Genomic DNA, 20,478 nt, shown 5'->3' with positions numbered 1-20,478 from the left:
TTAAATGTTATGGTTTACTTATTTGTTGTTTGGAGTAGGAGTGCACACTCATGACTTCATAATGCGAAATGTGTGAAAACATATCTGACAGTATTTTTGTAAAAAGTTTTATCATTGTCTTGGTTGTAAATTTATAGAATATTATTAAGTTGTGCTAATACGTGAATTGTATTTTTAATAGGTAGAAGTATAGGTACAGATAATGTATGTAGAGATAGACTGGAGAAGACCATCATTCTTTTTACTAAAGTGGTAAGTTTTTTTTTTTTAATCTTAATTATGTTTTCTCAAGTGAAATATAGATACTTGAATTTAGTAAAGAAAGTGATGTTTTTTAAGCATACATTTTTGATTTAGTGTTAAAGTAACTTATTTTCTTACTGTGTACAGGAAAGCTAAAAAAGCCCTTTGTATCTTAAAGCCTTTAGAATACATATAATGGTTAAATTTATATATACCATATGTCAAAGTGTATAAGTCACCTGGATATAAAAAAATCCATCCTAATAAAAGAGAATTTGATTCCTCAAAGTCTCATTATTCTCAAACCCACTGGAAAAAGCAGAGGTAAAAAAGATAGTGCAGCACAGCATAAAGTAGGTAAGATGTTACAGTAGATAATACCAAAAAATCAGTATATTCATAATGATAGTTTATCATCATTAATATCACATATCTTTTGAATAGAATTGTATGGGTGCACTGTCTGAGGCAATATGTATATATTTCAGATAAAATTATTTTATAAAAAAAATAATAGACAGTCAAATCCACAACATGGAAAACTCTACAGGAAATGATCTGTTACCTCAACGATGTGGTCACATCAGGCCTCATTCTCCCATAAAAAGTTCCCATTTCGACAATAAAAAGTTCGCATGTTTTAAAAAAAAAGAATCGACACTATTGAATCCTTATTCAACTACAAGAAATTTGTGAGGGAACTTTCCTGGTGGTTCAGTGGTTAAGAATCCCTTCCAATGTAGAAGATGGGGGTTCAATCCTTGGTTGGAGAAGTAAGATCCCATATGCCACATGGCATGGCCAATTAAAAAAGTAATAATTTATGAAGTTCATGTTTATAATCTCATGACTTTATTAAAGCTTTTAAAATTGGAACATTTTATATGTGCCTCCAAATAGAATGTGTTAACATATTCCTTTGTTTCTAAATCCCTTCTCCTCCCATATTTCTTAGAAATTTCTAGTTAGAGAAGAAACTTGATCACATTCAGGCCTTTCTTCTTGTTTTAATGATGGGAGGGAATGGAGTAGGGTGACAATGACAGGAATATTTTACAGGTGATGCTGTGTATTTCCTATTGCATCGCACCAGGAGATGCACAATGTCTGATTGCTCAAAGTTGTTTATTGAGTTATCCATTATTCAGTTCTTCAACAGCCTTTCCCTTGATTCTAGCAGCCATCGATGATCATGGCTTAGATCTTTTGTTTGAATAGGGGTTACAAAATGATGGCATTCTACTTCTATTAATATTATTCCTTTTACATTTATTAGCTGGAATTCTTCTATATAGAGGAAATCTCTCTCATCAACTATTTGATACATTGACATGCAATTGATGCAGGATACATTTTTGATTATTTGCCTTTATTATTTTTTAAAGGCCTTTCTTGTACTTTTGGTTATCACATTTGCTGGTTGATATAGAATTAAGTATGAAGTAAGTTTATTTTGAATCTTGTAGTAGAAGTAAGAGAAAGTTCAGGTGATGAGATACAATCTGATTTATTTCACATTGTATGGTATACCCCAGGGAGTATATTACCTGTGAAACTGGACTTCCCACAAGGTTCCAAACTTGCTAAGTGTTTGTTACCAGTTATTACATGTACCTATGAATGATTATATTCCTATGTGAATTTGAAGAAAATATATAAAAATTTTTTTCTTATAGCTTTTGGACTTCTTGGATCAGCATCCCTTTTCATTTACTCCTCTAATTCAGAGATCACTGGAATTTTCTGTAAGCTATGTGTTTACAGAAGTTGGTGAAGGTGTTACATTTGAACGATTCATTGTCCAGTGCATGAATCTTATTAAGATGATTGTCAAAAATTATGCTTATAAGCCATCTAAAAATTTTGAAGGTAATGCTTTACTGGTAGTTTTATTTTTTTCATTTCCTTGTTTTAATCTTAGTGTGAAGTAATTGCTATTTTTATGTAAGTTTTTTGAAGTTCATTTAAGTCTGAGAAATAAACTATTGCTGGGACATGAAATAGAGATAAGGATTAGAGCTTTTGGTATATAAATACCAGCTTTTAAAAGACATACAGTGCATTTAGTAAACTACTGTCTTTTGTAACACAGTGGAACATCAATTGAAGCCTAGGTCTTTTAAGAATTAAGTACTTCAGTAACCTCTGTAGCTCATTTGTAGACTGTATTTATTTGTACAATTAAAAGTTTTCTTTTGATCATATATAAAGTGATTCTAGGCAGATTCTATTGCTTCTAGAATAGGTTAAACTGTTATATTGCAGTTGACCCTTGAACAGCACAGGGGTTAATGAGTATAACTTATAGCTGGCCACTATAAGTGAATATGGATTCACTGTTCCTGTGCATCTGGGGATTCATCTAACCGTGTACACTGTAGTTTAGTATTTACTGTTGAAAAATATCTGAGTGTAAATGGACTCACAAAGTTCAGGGGTCAGTTCTGTTTGGAATTCATTCATGTGTATGTTTATCATGATGAATGAGAATGTCGTGTAGAAGAGAAAGAGAGACATATAGGTAAGCCACTGCAGAATATGATGTGATGATATAGGATGGAAATGGACTAGCCATAGTGCTAAGGTAGAAGCAAGACTGATGTGTGTGTGGTATCAGTAAAAGCAAGAGCATCTTTGAGATGTGTCCATAGTACAAATGAAAATATACTGCTATTTAGAAGGTATTCTTAAGTTTATTTGTTTCACTATCCAGCATGGGTAGAATACTTGTCTGTATAATTAACTTGGAAATTTAATTTTTCTAGATAGCAACCCTGCAACTCTGGAAGCTCATAAGATTAAGATGGCATTCTTCACATATCCTACTTTGACAGAGATATGTAGAAGATTAGTCTCTCACTATTTTCTGTTAACTGAAGAAGAACTGACAATGTGGGAAGAAGACCCGGAAGGCTTTAGTAAGTGTCAGTTTTTCAGTGTTTGCATGAATTTTTCCTCCCTTTCATCAATAGATATCATGTATTTGATGATAGGTATAATAACATTGTATTTTAATGTAGTGCTTTTGTTCTGAGAATATAACTTCCAAAAGTTAGTTTATTCTGTCTTTACTAGCCATTAGTACAAATTGAGAAGCAGAAAATGAATGACTTGTTCAACTAAACGGAATTTTTTCCAGAAAGATAAAATTTTTTAGAGTTATATAGTTTAAAACAAAAATATGAAATTAATTGTCTTTCTCTGTTATCAGATCACTTTCTCCTCTGTGGTTCATTCTTTATTAATTTTTATTTGTAGAAATTTTTACTTCAGAAAGTAGTTTGGAGATGAAAATTTTTCTGAATTGCTGAATGGATTACCTATTTAAGATATTTTAATTTAAAATTAATTTTTAGATGATTAAAATATTTCTATAGGACATGTATTTAAAATATAATTTTATTTTTAAATTTATTTTACTTTTGGTGGGCTTTTCTCTAGTTGCGGAGCGTGGGCTTCTTACTGGGGAGGCTTCTCTTGTGGAGCCTGGGCTTCTTAATGGGGAGGCTTCTCTTGCGGAGCCTGGACTTCTTACTGGGGAGGCTTCTCTTGTGGAGCATGGGCTCTAGGGCATACGGACTTCAGTCGCTGTAGTGTGAGGGCTCAGTAGTTGTAGCTCCCGGGCTCCAGAGCACAGGCTCAGCAGTTGTGGATCACGCCCTTAGTTGCTCTGCAGCATCCTGGATCTTCCTGGTCCAGGGTTTGAATGCGTCATCAGCTTTTTTGAATGCTTATCTCCTGCTTTGGCCGGTGGATTCTTTACCACTGAGCCATCATGGAAGCCCTGTAGGGGGTCTGTTTAATCTAGTCATACTTTAGTGGTAGGTAGACTATCAGGGCCTTTGCTACAGAAAATCAAGGAGTTGTGTGCTTGATAAACTACTTGGGTGTGAATAAAGTGTGTGTCATTTATTAGGTTGGTGCAAGCATAATTGCAGTTTCCAACCATAAATGTTAAATCATCATAAGTAGGCTCAAACACACCTTTATTAATCAAAATAGGAACCATTACAATCAACACATTTTTTGCTTATGAGAAATGTTTGCTTATTCCTGTAACATAAAAATTCATGCTTTGGGATTTGAAAAATTCCTAAGGAAAGCATATTCTGCCTCCTGCTGATTGTGGAAGCATTTTCCTTGCAAAAAGTTGTTGAGATGCTTGAGTAGTGGTAGTCAGATGGAGAGAGAGCCGTCAGGTAAATGTGGCTTCGATGGTCCTCTCAGTGGGTTGTCGTCAACTTCTGATGGCTGGCTCCTCATCTTCAAGACTCTTGTTTCTTTGCAAAATTTCTTGAACCACCAATACACTGTATGTTCATTAGCAGTTCCTGGGCCAAATGTATTGTTGATGTTGTGAGTTGTCTCCACTGCTTTATGACCCATTTTGAACTCAAATAAGAAAATCGCTTGGATTTGCTTTTTGTCTAGCATCATTTCCCTAGTGTAAAATAAATTTAAACAGCAAGTAATAAGTCATTAGCAACAAAACATAGAATTAAAAAGGTGATACATTAAGGTGATGGATAGCATAACCACAGTTATTTAAGATTGCATTTCAGTATTAGGCAAAGTTCAACAGTGGAAAAGCGCAATTATCTTTGCACCAACTTAATACTTCTGCTGTGGTCAGACATGGGCTAGGTTTTAGCCTCTACCCATCCCTTTGACTGGATGCCTTTGTGTACTTTTATACATATATTTCCAATATTTTTAAAATATCATTAACATTTTTCTAAGACTTACCTTCTTTTTTGTTTAGAAATATTTTAATCCATTTAGAAAATATAACACTACACTGTATAATGCATATTTTTTGTTTTTGTTTTTTCTCATAGCTAAACTCTTATGCTTTGTATTGCTTTTTTAGTATAGTAATACCATATTATAATATGAAACACTGAATCCCCAGAGTTTTAAGAGTTCTGGAAATATTTTACTTTAAATATAGAAAATTTATGGATAATGTGCCTAATCGTTTAAACTTGTAAAACATCAAGTAGTAAAACATCTACTATTGTATGAAATGATTCTCGGGATTGTAATGACAGTGTATCAGGTAATGTCACAGACTCAGAGAGTGACAAATACTTGGAGCTTTTCTCCAGAAAGAGAGAGAGAGAGAGAGAGAGAGAGAGAGAGTGTATGTGTATGTTTGGTTTTTGGATGTGGCATGTGGGATCTTGGTTCCCTGACCAGGGATCGAACCCATGCCCCCTGCCTTGAAAGCCTGGGATTTTCACCACTGGACTGCCAAGGAAGTCTTCGTACAGACTTTTTTTTTTTTTTCGTACAGACTTTTTAACGAAAGTGAGAATGCTTGTGGTTATGAGCACTTTGATGTACACAGATGTCATCTGTAACTTACGGTAAAGAGATCTGTGTAAGGCCTTGTGTTCCCAACTGTTTGCTCTGTGTTATTTTATAATAATTTGCAGCTGTATTATATTGATCTTACTGAAAATCTTGATTTTCCAAACTGAGATTTTAGAAACATCATTATTGCATTTGTGGAGAGCATCATTTGTCATATTTTTAATTGCAGCAGCGGAAGAAACAGGGGGAGATTCTTGGAAGTACAGTTTGAGGGTGAGTATTGATTGGAAGAAAAATTGATAGGGAAAAGGGTAATGCTTCTGTAAGTTTTTTTTTTTTTTTTTTGGCTTGTGTAACTTTTAGTAGAGAATGATACTGTATTGAAGATTTCAAGCTTTAAGTCAGGTGGGAAACGTATTTATTATTGCAAGAGTCCATATTTGAGAAGAAAGCATCTAATTAAATTATGAACTTGAATCTGAAATTTATTTGTTAAGTTGGAGGTTTGCAAACTGAATTTTTCTTCATTTTACAAATTGGAAATAATTGTCATTGCAGAAATAGGAAATGTTTTTGAAAGTTACCTTTTTTGGCTAGAAACACTTTTTTCCTCCTAAATATTTCAGTAATTATAAAGCTTCTTCTGGTATATTATTTCTCTTACTACCTAGTATGATTCTCAGAGACCAGCCCATTGCTTTCAGTTATAGAATTCTTTTAAAATATACTTTATTGATATGGCTAATATTGAGGAAGGTTTATCAAATGTGGACTTTGAACTGTTCTTTTTTGAAGACTTTTGTTTATATAATTTGCATTATCTGTTTCATAAACTTCTATAGAACTTAAAAGTTTTATAAAAAATTTTTTTACTACTCTTAAGTTTTTAAAACTTTCTCTTATGGAAACTGTTAAATATATTGAGAAACAGAATGGTATCATGAATTCTATATACAACACCTGTTTTATCAGTTATCAACTCGTGGCTAGTCTTGTTTTATATGAGTACTCCTTCACCTACTTGGATTATTTTGAAGCAAATATCTGAGATGGTGTATCATTTCATCTGTACACATTGAAGTATGTACATTTGTAATTGATTTTAAACATAAATCACAATACCTTCAAAATTTAATTGTATTCTATTTTATGAAACAACTAGTGATTTAGTACTTTTAAGAATGAAAATGAGTCTTTATGTAATTAACATTGTGATTTCTGTTTTTAAAATTTATTTTTAACTGGAGGATATGTCCGACGCAGGATATAGCATGCTTGGGGCTGGTGCACGGTGATGACCCAGAGAGATGTTATGGGGAGGGAGGTGGGAGGGGGGGTTCATGTTTGGGAACGCATATACACCCGTGGGGGATTCATGTCAATGTATGGCAAAACCAATACAGTATTGTAAAGTAAAATAAAGTAAAAATAAAAATTTTAAAAAAAAAAGAGAAAAAAAAACTGGAGGATAGTTGCTTTACAATGTTATATTGGTTTTCTGCCATACATTAACATGAATCAGCCGTAGGTATACACGTCTCCTCCTTCTTGAACCTCCCTCCCACCTCCTGCTCCATCCCACCACTGTTGTCACAGAGCACCAGGCTGAGTTCCCTGTGTTTACAGCAACTTGCCATTAGCTATCTATTCTAGACATGATAACAATGTGATTGCTTTTGCACTTTGTGTCTGTTAAAGAAAATACAACTCTGTGGTGAATTGAAGTCATTAATTGCTGTTGTTACTTATGTCACTGCCAGGAAAAGTAAATAATTTTTAACTAATTATTCTTAAAGACAGTCGTTTATAGTTCTGAATCTATAAGTAAATGTGGGTCCAGATTGCTTTTTAAATTTAAAGAATTAAGTAAAATGTAAATGGAAAATTTTCCTCTCTGTAGTTTTACATTTTTGCATGTATAATGCCAAATGATTGAAGTAGTGAAGTAACTTTTCCATGTTATGAATGAAATTATTATAATTTTATTTTATTTCCAATTGGGTTTATGAAAAACACTAATAAACTTTTTTCAGAAAAACGTCAAGAATTGGAAACATATTCAGAGTTTTAAGAATGAGTGTTCTTTGCGTAGAATTAGTCATTGCAATATACCATTGTTTTCATTAGAAACTTATTTTTTTCCCAACAGCCATGCACTGAAGTATTATTTATAGATATATTCCATGAATATAATCAGACTCTAACTCCTGTACTTTTAGAAATGATGCAAACACTTCAAGGTGAGGTATATTTTGTGATATTTTGATTTATCTAGTAATCAGTGTTCAAAAAAATATTTTGAGTTCCTGCTATGATGTGTTTCCTGGATCATATACCAGACATGAATTTGAGAAAGACTGAATGTGTGCTTTTCTGAGACAGTAGCCTTCAAAATAGAAAATAAGAATGGCAGTTCACAAATGAGACAGGCCTTGATTGTGACAGTTAGATTTTGCTCTAGAAAGCATACTAAAATAGTGGGCAGTCATGTATATTGCTTGGGGGAAAGAATCTATTTGGAGCATGTTGTGAGAAGTACTAGGTGAAAAAGTTAAAATAATAAATGTTAGCTTCATGACGGTGGGAGTGGAAAGAATGTAATGGACTTAAGAGAGAACTATGAAGTGAAATGGGTGGCACTTGATCTTTGTACATAAGTAATTACTTAACTATTAAAAGTGATATGACATTTCTGACTATTCTGATATAGTGTAAATTTCAAGGAGGAGGCCTTGAATACACCTTTTTTGCTCACCCTGTTCCCAATGTCTGGTACACAGAGTAACTGTTGATTGATTGACTTTTGGCAATTAACTCACTGCAATTAACTCACACTGCTGGGCAAGGGAATCTTACACAGATTATTTGATTGATTTGGGCAGGAGTTGAATTGTAAGGGATCAAGTGTTGAGTAGGTGGTACTGTAAGGAAATAAAGGTAGGAGGATCTCCTGTAGAGAAGGAAATTCTTGACCTTGTTCGTACCATCAGAGGGTAGCTCACTTTTTAGGCTTTTGTTTTCTCAAAAATCTAATGGAGTGTTCCTGCTTAAATTATAAACCAAGGGAGTGAATGAGCTATCCATCAAGTTTTTTGTGTTCATTTAAAAGATAATGTGAGCATTCATTGTAGTTTCATATAGATTGATTTCTGATGTACAGTTATTTACTGATTTCTTAATGCAACATTATAGATTCTTAAATTTGGTAATATACTGCTGAAGTTACCTTTTTTGTTGTTGTGTTTAGAACATTATTTCCATTTTCTCCCATCCATGTATTTTTATTAAACCACTTCAGGAAACTGGTTAAGCTAATTAGGTTACCCTCTGGTAAGCTGCTCTATGATGGTAAGGTTTACAGTGATTTCAGAGTTTAGTTATTTTCTTTCCAGTTCTGGAGTGATTTGCTTATATAGGGCTGTATGCTTAAGAAATCATATTTAACAGCAGAAAAGTGCTTTGATAAACTTGCTAGGAATCTTTCTGTCCTAAAGAAATACGCTTACTGAGTAAACTAAACTGTGTTCTTTGTGTCTTAACTGTGGTCTTCTCCTTCTGGATAGTCGTGCAGGGACTGCCAGCTCTTTATTCTAGTTTCCACGTTACATAATGGTTCTCATTTACATTTTTCATTTTGTTGTCAAATCTTTAATGTATTGTCATAACCTGGCTTATTTTTTATATTTAGAAAAATAAAACTTTCTATATGAATTGCCTATTCTTGTTCTTTTTTTTTTTTCTTCCTATTGTGGGATTCATCTTTTTATTCTTTTTAAAAATTTTCTCTTATAATCATGATATAATACAGTAGTTAGCAATTTTACATATATTTTCTAGAATGTTGCTTGATATAACATTTTCCAAATATGTTATAATGGTTTCTAAAGCTGTAGTATGGCTCTACATGTTGTAACTGTCTTCTCTAATGATGATGATAAAAAACTGAAATTTTCTCTTATATATTTAATATCCACAAAATACATTGTAGTTAGCTGAATTGAGAAACTAGCAAATTGAGTTTAAGTGTTTTTTAAAAACTAGTTTTAATTTACCCTTGCTGATACTTGTTTTTTCAGGTCCCACTAATGTGGAAGATATGAATGCACTATTAATCAAAGATGCTGGTATGTTAAATGGAAAAGATTTAGAAACATTTATTTCTTCAGTACGGTGTGTCTGTTTTGTGGCAGGTGTTATGCTCGGAGAGTTGGATTACAATCCCTAAAATTTAGGAATTATCTGGTGATAGAGAGTGAGCAAACAGTTCATTATAACAGTACCAGTTGATTAATGCTAGAATAGATGGTAATCAGGTACAGTTGATTATAACATAATATCAGTTGATTAATGCTAAAATAGATGGTAATCAGGTAGTGCTGTGGAAAACTACAAGGTATTAATAATAGTTTTGGTGTACCCAGGGAGCGTCTTGTAAAGAAGTATTCTGTGAGGACACAGGATAAGTGAGGGTTAATAAGTGGCGAAGGGTGGTTCCAAATAAAAGGAGCGGTATGGACAGAAGCTTGAAGGCAAGAGGGATAAGCACAGTTAAGTTTTGAATTGGGAGTATTTGATTTAATTGGAACATAGTGTTTAAGGGGTTGTGGTGAGAAAGAGGCTGGAAAGAGGGTTATCAGGGACCTTAGCATAAATCCTTGCATCCATTTGGAAGCGGATGTTATTTTTATAGTTTGACATGAATGATTTTAAATGAATGTATCTTTCTCTTTGAAAACACTGAATATTTAAGAACAACATAGAGTGATGTAATTTAAATGTTTCTAAAATGTTTGTTTAAATAATTTCCTGGGTTAACACATTGTAGATTTCCCTTTATTAACTTATTACATATTTGAAAGTAGTCTTTAAGATTTATTTTCTTACATTAAGACATTTAGCACTTGGCCCAGTATTTGAAATTAATTCTTTTTTTAAAATCTTCTTCTTAGTGTATAATGCTGTTGGATTAGCGGCTTATGAATTGTTTGACAGTGTTGATTTTGATCAGTGGTTTAAAAACCAACTTCTTCCAGAATTGCAAGTCATTCACAATAGGCAAGTATAAAACCTTGTGTTTGTTATACACTTATCTTACCTTACTGATTTTCTAATGACGACTAGAAGGTGTTAAAATTGCTTAAAATTAAAAAAAAAATCATAGCATGACTTAGCTAATAGTGTCTAATGTAGAAAGGAATAAGACTTGAATCTTATAACTGAAAAATAAGCAAAATCATTTGTTATTGTGTTATTTTACTTCTAATGTGAATTGTGACATGTCTGAAGTATTTGATAAGATAGTTTGCAGGATGAAATTTTATGCAGAGATAATGGAAGATAGAGATCTCTGAATTCTAGACGAAGATTATGTACAAAAGGAAGCCAGTTGAGACTTAGCAGAGGCTAGGGCTGATGTCAAAAGGAGCATAAACAAGTAATATCGATGAAAGGTGGCTGTCTTGAGGATCACAGAGCACTGCAAGTCTGTGGGGAAAAGAAATTGCAGTGGCACCATGGCAGAAAGCATTTGGAGACACTTGAGGCTCTTTTAAGGTGTCTACTTCAGTAGTAAAGATCAATCTGACAACTTAGTAAGTAGGACTTTTGCCCGATTTTAATTTTAGGTAATGAATGAGTAAGATGGAAGGGGAAAAAGCATTTCATAATTTGTATAAATTTTTCTTCATTTAAAATTAGACACTTAAAAATTTTCAAGAGCCTTTTTTTCTTGTTTTGAATTGGGAAGTTCTAGGGATTTATTTCTGTAAATGTGGTACTTATCAGAATGCTTAGTATACAGTCATAGAACAGTTAACATGGCTACCTTAATACATGAATAGATTCATGTATGGATCATTTTATAAATATTTAGAGCAATAGAATTGTTAGCTAGAGATGCTTTAAAGGTAATTTTCACTATTAAGTAGCTATCCTTTCAGTTTTCAGTCAGTTATTCAGTCACGAAATGTTTTCAGCACTAGGATTTGCTGTGGCCTGTTGGGGCAGTGGTGATTAAAATGTTTTTCAACTCTGCCCTCTGGTTGCTAGTGAGCCTTTGATGGAGAGAATGCCTTCAGTATTGAGACAGATTTGCAGTTTGATTGTCCTTAAATCCTAGAGGCTATTTAGTCTAGAGCCGTGCTATCTAGTACAATAGCTAGTATATATGGTTACTGAGTACTTGAAACGTACTTAGTGCAAATGAGGAAATGACTTTAATTAACTAAAATTTGAATTTAAAACTAAAGCAGTATAAAATATATATTGATGACATATTGAAGTGATAATATTTTGAATATATTGCAATAAGTGAAAATGTTAAATTTTCATATGTATCTTTTACTTTAGGGTGGGTACGAATAAATTTAAAATTGCGTATTTTGCTTACATTATGTTTCTTTTGGACAAAACTGGTCTAGACCCGTATTTCTCAAACTTTAATATGCATATGAATCACCTGGTGAACTGCTTAAAATGCAGGTTCTAAGGTTTAGGTCTTGGTCAGATTGTGTGATTCTGTCATCCTTCCAGCTAATGATCCTATGGGTCTGGGATTCACACTTTGAGGAGCAAACTGACCCTTACTATTAACTTTGCCTAGAAGTGACTGTCATCTTAGAATCTGAACCTTTCTGAGCTTCATTCTCTTTGTCTCGAATATTGAATGTGGTAATCCCAGAGATCTCAGTCCAAAATGGAAGATTCTGTGATTCCTTCATGTTCTCTATACAAGTCTTGTTTACTTCTACCTCTGTGACTGTTCAAATCATCCCTATCCCTTGAAAAGGCGTTTTTTCAGTTTTCTGCCCACAATACTATTTATCTTAGTGAAGTGAGTGCAAGTCGCTCAGTCGTGCCGACTCTTTGTGACCCCATGGACTGTAGACTGCCAGGCTCTTCTGTCCATGGGATTCTCCAGGCAGGAATATTGGAGCGTGTAGCTGTTCCCTTCTCCAGCGGATCTTCCTAACCTAGGACTTGAATCCAGGTCTCCTGCATTGCAGGTGGATTCTTTACTGTCTGAGCCACCAGGAAATGCTGTTCAAATCCCATCTCCCCCTGCCTGCTCTTCTCTCTTATGTTTTTGCGATCCTAGTCTAAAGTTTTGTGGCGTTTAATTCTTTTCGATATGTTAAACATTTTGAGAGCAGGAAATGTACTTTTTATTCGAACTTTAATGAGTAATTCTTTGTATGTGTTTAATAATCTTAAAATATTGTAATTTTCTAAAAGGTGTGTTGTATTCCTTAGTTTACTACATTGTCACCCAGAAATATCATCTTGCCATTAAATAAATATAATACCGAGAGCTTGTGTCTACAGTTCTTGGACACAGGTGGTTTTTCCCTTTGCCTAAAGAACCTTCGTTTTCTTTAGCAAAGATGGCCATAGAGAGACAAGTGTATGTACATGTTACTGTAAATGTCTTAAGTCTAGAAATTTCTCACAGTGTTTTCAAAATAATCTTTGTGAGATGAACAGAATTGGGATTAGAAAATTGTGTACAGAAGTTCCTTTACTATTATTATTATTATTACTTCTTAATAGCCTCTCCTGCCTCAGGGTTTGGAACATCAGCTGCTTACACCTATTAAGATGAACTATTTTTGGTTACCTGAAGAATAGAAGTGAACTTGGCTTTTATGTACATATCTATGTTGTAATTACTTAATACAGACTAATCGGATTTATAATATGTCTGCTAAGAATTTTCAGTTTTTTAGATCAGAACTTTGTTGTTAGTATTTGTACTGTGGTGCATTTAAAAGTAGCTTTTAGATTTTTGTATAAAATGTACATTGCTTTCTTATTACATTTTAGATTTAAATGATGAAATACGCTTAGTGAAATAGGCTTCTTAAAATATATAACGTTTTAATTGCATGGTTTTCCCATCTAGGTATAAGCCATTGCGGCGCAGGGTGATTTGGCTCATCGGTCAGTGGATTTCTGTGAAATTCAAGTCTGACTTAAGACCCATGTTATATGAAGCAATATGTAACTTGCTTCAGGATCAAGACTTAGTGGTATGTTGCTTAAATGTCTTAAAAGAGTTCTTTATAAGTTTAACATATGTCAAAGTTCAAATTCAGAAATGGTTTATATCTTTCTTTAGAATGTTGGCAGTCTTTCAATGCTGTAGTTATTCCTTGGTGAGAAGTTTGATTTGAAGGAAGAAAGTCTTTTTAACGCCGTTTGTCCTTCTCATCACTAGTCAATGAAAAAAAATTAACCAAAGTCTACTAATCTGTAATTATTTATAATTTTTTAGTACAAATAAAAGAAGGCAGTTTTCTTTAAAAAAAAAAAATCCCTTTATAGCTTAAATATCCTTTTTCTTATTCAAGATAGAATTTGTAATTTTCACGTTTGAGCTAACACCGTAATCTGTTTTATCCTTACTATTGATTCTTTTTTTGTCTTTCAGTTTTGAGAAGTTTTTTTTTTTTTAGTTTTGTTTTAGACTTTGAAATTGTTTATTTTAGAATTTTTTCTTCATGTGTAGCATTTCACATAATATTCTTGATTTTGTGTTACTGAAAACTTGATAATGACTTCTTCATTGCTTTGTTCCACTTCAGTAGGTTTGTTGCTTTATTTTATGTTGATTACTCAGAGAGCTTTTTTTTTTTAAAAGAGGTTTTCCCTCAGTGCTTTATGCCTGAGTGAGAATATATTCATGACTTACTGTACTTTGTCTTGTACTTAGATTTGACTCCAGCATAGTCTTTAAAAAGTGAATCTGGTTGTCTTTTTCAAAGTTTAAAATTATTTGTAGGTAAAATTAAATGATTTTTCCCCCCAAATTATAATAGGATCTTATTTAATCATTTCTCAGTATTCTACCTTAAAACATTATTTTAAACCTACCTGATTACCCTGTCTTCCAGCAAAGGTTTGGGTCATTTTTCTCATTTTCACATGTGTACATGATAATATAAACTATTTTTAATGTTCAACAAAAGAAAACATAATTAGGGAAATTACAAAAGTAAGAAAACATCATAATTGCAGAAGCATGAAGCATTCTAAAAGCAAATAGAACTGATCTTTGGATTTTCTGCTTAAATGTTACTTACTTTGTATAAATAATTGAGAATTTACTCTAAATATCATTCTATAATTATTAAATAGTTTAAGGAACCCCTGCTTCAACAAGGGAATCTAGTTTTATTTTATCATATTTAAATTCTTAGAAGTTTATTGATAATATCTAAGCTCTTTCTAAGAATACTGTTTGCTGGAATTAATTTACTTTTATAAATAGAATAAAGTCTATTTATTTAGAATAAAGCATTTATAAGATTTAAGTTTTGTTTTCCTTCTTGGAAATATTATTTGCTATTGTCAGTGGTGTCAGAGAGAAGACATTAAATGCTTTATGTGAAAGTGTTACAAAAGATATAAATTTCAGGTAAATTATCTTTGGAAAAGAGAATTTCTTGAATTTTTTTTTTCTTCTTTCTTTAATGAATCTTTTGGGAAAAAAATGAAGAGAAGTGTCATTTTGGTCAACACTTTAAAAATAGAACATTAATTCTATCCCTTTAACAAACATTATTGGGCAAAAGGGTTTCATGACAAGTTTGGAAAACACTGAACTACATATTCAAAGAATCCTCTTTCCTATAGCATCAATCAAAATATTAAAAATGTACATTGATTGTGTTGTGACTATCCAAGATGACAAATACATTAATATCCAAGGAATGCGCTTTGAGGAAATGCTGTTGCAGATGCGGGTTTTGCCCCTTTGCTGTATGTCTTTTGGTGGCTATGTCTCATTTGTTTGTTACAACTTCTTAAGAAAATAGTGTTTTGTAAGGCACTAAGTTAACATTGCATAGTTTACCCCCCTCCTTTTTCTTTTAAGTACTTTTAAGATCAATAGTATGTAAGATATACTGTTCTAATTTCAACTTGTGAGAAATGCTGGCTAACGAAATGTAGGAAGATACCATATACATATAGACATATGCAACAGTGTACAAGTGTTCAGACATATATGTACAAACATACATACAGCTGCATTTGTATGTATATACACATATGAAAAAAGTGAAAGTGCTAGTTGCTCAGTCGCTTTGCAGCCCCATGGACTGTGTCCCGCCAGGCTCCTCTGTCCATGGAATTCTCCAGGCAAGAATACTGCAGTGGGTAGCCATTCCCTTCTCCAGGGGATCTTCCCTACGGTGGGATCAAGCCCAGGTCTCCTGCATTGCAGGCGGATTTTTTACCATCTGACCCACCAGGCACGCCCATATACTTTGTGGGTGCATGTACACATCTACAAATAAACACACAAAGCACATAGATTCTCATGAATCTGAATCTTCTTTGGCTGTCAGAGTCCATGTTCTCTTGCTTGATTGCTGCTGTTACGTAGATGGGATGCATATAATTGTAGTTGTCTGTGTGGCTTCCTAGTATTATAGACATGTTATTACAAGGCTGGCTATGGCAGAATAGGAATAGTACAGCAGCTGGGAAAACCAGCTTCTCCAGTTGGTATCAGTTCAGTCAGTCAGTTCAGTTGCTCACTTGTGTCCGTATCTTTGCGACCCCATGGACTGCAGCACGCCAGGCCTCCCTGTCCATCACTAACTGCCAGAGCTTACTCAAACTCATGTCCATCGAGTTGGTGATGCCATCCAACCATCTCATCCTCTGTTGTCCCCTTCTCCTCCTGCCTTCAATCTTTCCCAGCATCACGGTCTTTTCCAGTGAGTCAGTTCTTTGCATCAGGTGGCTGAAGAATTCAGCTTCAGCATCAGTCCTTCCAGTGAATCTGATTTCCTTTAGGATTGACTGGTTTGATCTCCTTGCAGTCCAAGGGACTCTCAAGGGTCTTCTCCAACACCACAGTTCAAAAGCATCAATTCTTTCACATTCAGCTTTCTTTATAGTCCAACTCTCACATCCATACATGACTATTGGAAATACCATAACTTTGACTAGACGGACCTTTGTTGGCAAAGTAATATCTCTGCTTTTTAATATGCTGTCTAGGTTGGTCATAGCTTTTCTTCCAAGGAGCAAGCCAGACATCCTGGAATGGGAAGTCAAGTGGACCTTAGGAAGCATCACTATGAACAAAGCAAGTGGAGGTGACAGAATTCCAGTTGAGCTATTTCAAATCCTAAAAGATGATGCTGTGATAGTACTGCACTCAATATGCCAGCAAATTGGGAAAACTCAGCAGTGCACAGGACTGGAAAAGGTCAGTTTTCATTCTAATCCCAAAGAAAGGCAATGCCAAAGAATGTTCAAACTATTGCACAATTGCACTCATCTCACGCTGGTAAAATAATGCTCAAAATTCTCCAAACCAGGCTTCACGGTACTTGAAACCTGAACTTCCAGATGTTCAAGCTGGTTTTAGGAAAGGCAGAGGAACCAGAGATTAAATTGCCAACGTTCATTGGATCATTGAGAAAGCAAGAGAGTTCCAGAAAAACATCTACTTCTGCTTTATTGACTATGCCAAAACCTTTGACTCTGTGGATTCCAACAAACTGTGGAAAGTTCTTAAAGAAATGGGATACCAGACCAACTGACCTGCCTCCTGAGAATCTGTACGCAGGTCAAGAAGCAACAGTTAGAAGCGGACATGGAACAGCAGACTGATTCAAAATTGGGAAAGGAGTACGTCAAGGCTATATATTATCACCCTGCTTATTTAACTTATATGCAGATTATGTCATGTGAAATGCCGGGCTGGATGAAGCACAAGCTGGAATCAAGATTGCTGGGAGAAATATCAATAATCTCAGATATGCAGATGACACCCTTATGGCAGAAAGTGAAAAAGAACCTCTTGATAAAAGTGAAAAGAGGAGAGTGAAAAAGCTGGCTTAAAACTCAACATTCAGAAAACTAAGATCATGGCATCTGGTCCTATCACTTCATAGCAAATAGAAGAGGAAATAGGACTATTAAAAAAATTTTTTTTTTTATGAGCAAGGAAGGTTTATTGGAGGGCCACGCAAGCAAGGAGCACAGGGAGCTTATGCTGAAAAACCTCAAACTCCGGATTCTTTAAAATTTTATAATATGGGAAACTACTGTGTCGAGTAAGTCTCTATCCCTGTGAGTCGCACAATGATGTTTGATCCAGGGGATTATAATGCAAGTTGAGTGAAAATTGTTTGGTTTATTTGAAATAGTATTACAACTTTTCATCAGTATTTTGTAATTAAAACTTGGTCAAGGGATAGTCAGTAATCATTGATGATACTGCAGTATTTGAAAATTTTTTTTGTAATGTTGGAAATTTTGATTAGGTTTAATATAATGCTAATGCTACTTTGAAAATTTGTACTTCTCAGTGTATTTCTGACTCATCTTTAAAAAGTGGATGCTTTTAATTTTTTTACTTTTTAAAAGTTAAGAATTATATCAAGTAAAGAGAAAATTTCACTAAGATTAGAGCTACCTGGTTTTCCATATTTCCATTGTAATATTTTAAGTATGTAAGAAATAAAACATTACAAATGCAGTGAAATCTCTGTATCTTTCTTTTCTCCCACCTGTGTCTTTCTGTGCTCATTCTGTTGTCTTTTTGTTGAGCAGAGTTTTTTAATTTTAGTGTAATCAGGTTTATTGATTTCTTTTTTCTGTTTTGTTGTTTTTGTTTCTTGTTTCAAAAATTGGTTTTCTTTATACTTGCTTCTTTATTCCATCTGGGATTTATTTATCAACATGATACCAAGTAAGGTTCCATTTTTATTACTTTTTTAATAAGGATAACAGTGCTCCAGTGTTTATTGCAAAATCCATTTAAAAAGTATCTTCTGCATGTTTTCTTCCATTCCTCTAGAACATGTTACTTAGTAGATGCACTGCTTATTTATGGCAAGTTTCAGATTTTAGAATGTTATTCAGTTCAGTTCAGTCGCTCAGTCGTGTCCCGACTCTTTACGACCCCGTGAATCGCAGCACACCAGGCTTCCCTGTCCATCACCAACTCCCAGAGTTCACTCAGACTCATGTCCATCGAGTCAGTGATGCCATCCAGCCATCTCATTACCACAGTATAAATAGAATGGCTAAATTTTTGATGAGAGGAAGTTTTGTTTTATAGGACTCTAGATGATTCTCTAACCAGAATATTCGATTTACATACAGGGCTGCTTTAGTTGTAAGCTTTCTGACCCATTAATGTCTTTCAATTTTGGAAATTATAAGTAATTAAAAAAACTCATTTTTACTTAGGTTATTTATTCAGTGTTCAATAAAGCAAGCAGTAGTTGCTTGAAAATTAGTGTTAGTGTACTCTGATAAGGACTTCCCTGGTGGCTTACATGGTAAAGTGTCTGCCTACAATGCAGGAGACCCAGGTTCAATCCTTGGATAGGGAAGATCTGGAGAAGGAAATGGCAACCCACTCCAGTATTCTTGCCTGGAAAATCCCATGGATGGAGGAGCCTGGAAGGTATAGTCCATGGGGTCGCAAAGAGTCTGAGGTGACTCTACGACTTCACTTTCACTTTTCACTTTGACTCTTATAAGAGGCAGTATATAATGTATGTTGTGGTACAACCAGGAGATTTATAGTTTGGGGATGGGTGTTTTGGGGTTATTGTCTGTCAAGCAAAGAAAAGGCCATCCACATGGGCAGATTGACTGCCAGCGTAGCAATAGTGAATTTTCTAGATGGAGTTTAAGAAGGCACTTTGGCATGCACATGACCTCAGCAGATCCTGAATACATGGGGAGTTGCAGCTGGGATCTGGGCAGAGGTAGTTTTAAACAAGGTACATTAAAACTCTCCTATCTTTTCACTTTTGTGTCTTTTATGGGTCTCCCAATTCTATCAGACTTTCTATCTTACAGTTTTGATTTTGTTTTCCCACGTGTCCATCCTTCATGTCTCAAAAACACTATTACAGAGTTTTTCCCACTTGTCCCTCCTTCATGTCTCAGAGCACTGTTGTAAACTGCGTTAGTCTGTGTTTTCACAAAATGAATTCTGAATTCACTTATATTCAGCAAATATAATTTCCAAAGAAAACATAAAAAAAATCTGTGTTTGAGCCATAAATTCCTAGGACACTCTAAAGCCAGGAGGAAAGGCAGCCTTAATCTAGTAAGTTTCTTATAGTCCGTTTTGGCTTTGTATTGATACGTCTGGTATCCATATTGCATGAAAATGAGCTTTAGAATTTTTTTCTTAAAAGGAAATGAGTAAATGGAAGGTTTTTGTTTTTTTCAGCCCTTTTAGAAACTTATTTACATTGCTTGTTTCAGAATAAGTACATTAAAATATTGTAATTCAGTGATCTTGACTTTATTGCAGAATAGAATAAAAAGAGTACCGTAGTAGTTCCAAGTAGTAAAAGAGCCAGTGAGTAGGATAATATTATTCATATTAATGTATCTTTTATGCCTAGCATCGAGTTAGAAAGATAGAAAATATTTAATGAAACAGTTGAGATAAGGATAAAAGATTATAAAGTTATTACTCTGTTTCTCTTCAGCAGAGAAATAGAATCTATTTCAAAATTATTCTCTCATGTCTGTCTTACATTTTCCTGATGGTTTAAGTCCCTGAGACACTGCCATTTCTTTCGGTCCCAGCACCTTGCTTACTGCTTTAGTGTGTGAAATTCCCTCCACTGCTGTGGGCAGGGTGGTAGGGGTCAAGCACTAGGTTCCTCCAAGCCTGGACCTCAGCTCAACCACCATGACAGTTAACAAGAAGGCTCATTCTCATGCTGGTCATGGCAGTGTCTAGTTACTCTTGCCTTTATGTAGCAACCAGTCTTCTTTGGAAGTAGTGTTAACTTGTGGTTCCTTCTTGTTCATTTCTCTGTTGCTGTCATGCTTCTCTGGAATCCTTCCAATGATTCTGATGGCTTGGTGGCTCTTGTTTGCCCCTGTATGGAATTACTTTGTTATGGTTTTAGAAGTTTTTTG

General features: G+C 34.2%; 1 protein-coding gene across 5 annotated transcripts in view; it reads left to right on the top strand.

Moving 5' to 3' along the window:
* The window catches only part of IPO11 (importin 11), a 189,203-nt gene that overhangs the window by 55,267 nt on the left and 113,458 nt on the right, over positions 1–20,478 (top strand). For all 5 annotated transcript variants that reach the window (XR_006056504.2, XR_006056503.2, XM_004016947.6 and 2 more), the window contains 8 exons: positions 182–252; positions 1,920–2,112; positions 3,009–3,161; positions 5,789–5,832; positions 7,709–7,799; positions 9,636–9,683; positions 10,509–10,614; positions 13,460–13,586. Coding sequence is in view for 3 of the 5 variants with exons in the window: in XM_004016947.6 (XP_004016996.1) it covers positions 182–252; positions 1,920–2,112; positions 3,009–3,161; positions 5,789–5,832; positions 7,709–7,799; positions 9,636–9,683; positions 10,509–10,614; positions 13,460–13,586 (833 nt within the window). In the remaining 2 variants the exon portion in view is untranslated. The remainder of the gene's footprint in view (positions 1–181; positions 253–1,919; positions 2,113–3,008; positions 3,162–5,788; positions 5,833–7,708; positions 7,800–9,635; positions 9,684–10,508; positions 10,615–13,459; positions 13,587–20,478) is intronic.

Source organism: Ovis aries, chromosome 16 (genome assembly GCF_016772045.2).
Source record: "Ovis aries strain OAR_USU_Benz2616 breed Rambouillet chromosome 16, ARS-UI_Ramb_v3.0, whole genome shotgun sequence".
Classification (NCBI taxonomy): Eukaryota; Metazoa; Chordata; class Mammalia; order Artiodactyla; family Bovidae; genus Ovis; species Ovis aries.
This window is presented reverse-complemented; position numbering and strand designations above follow the sequence as displayed.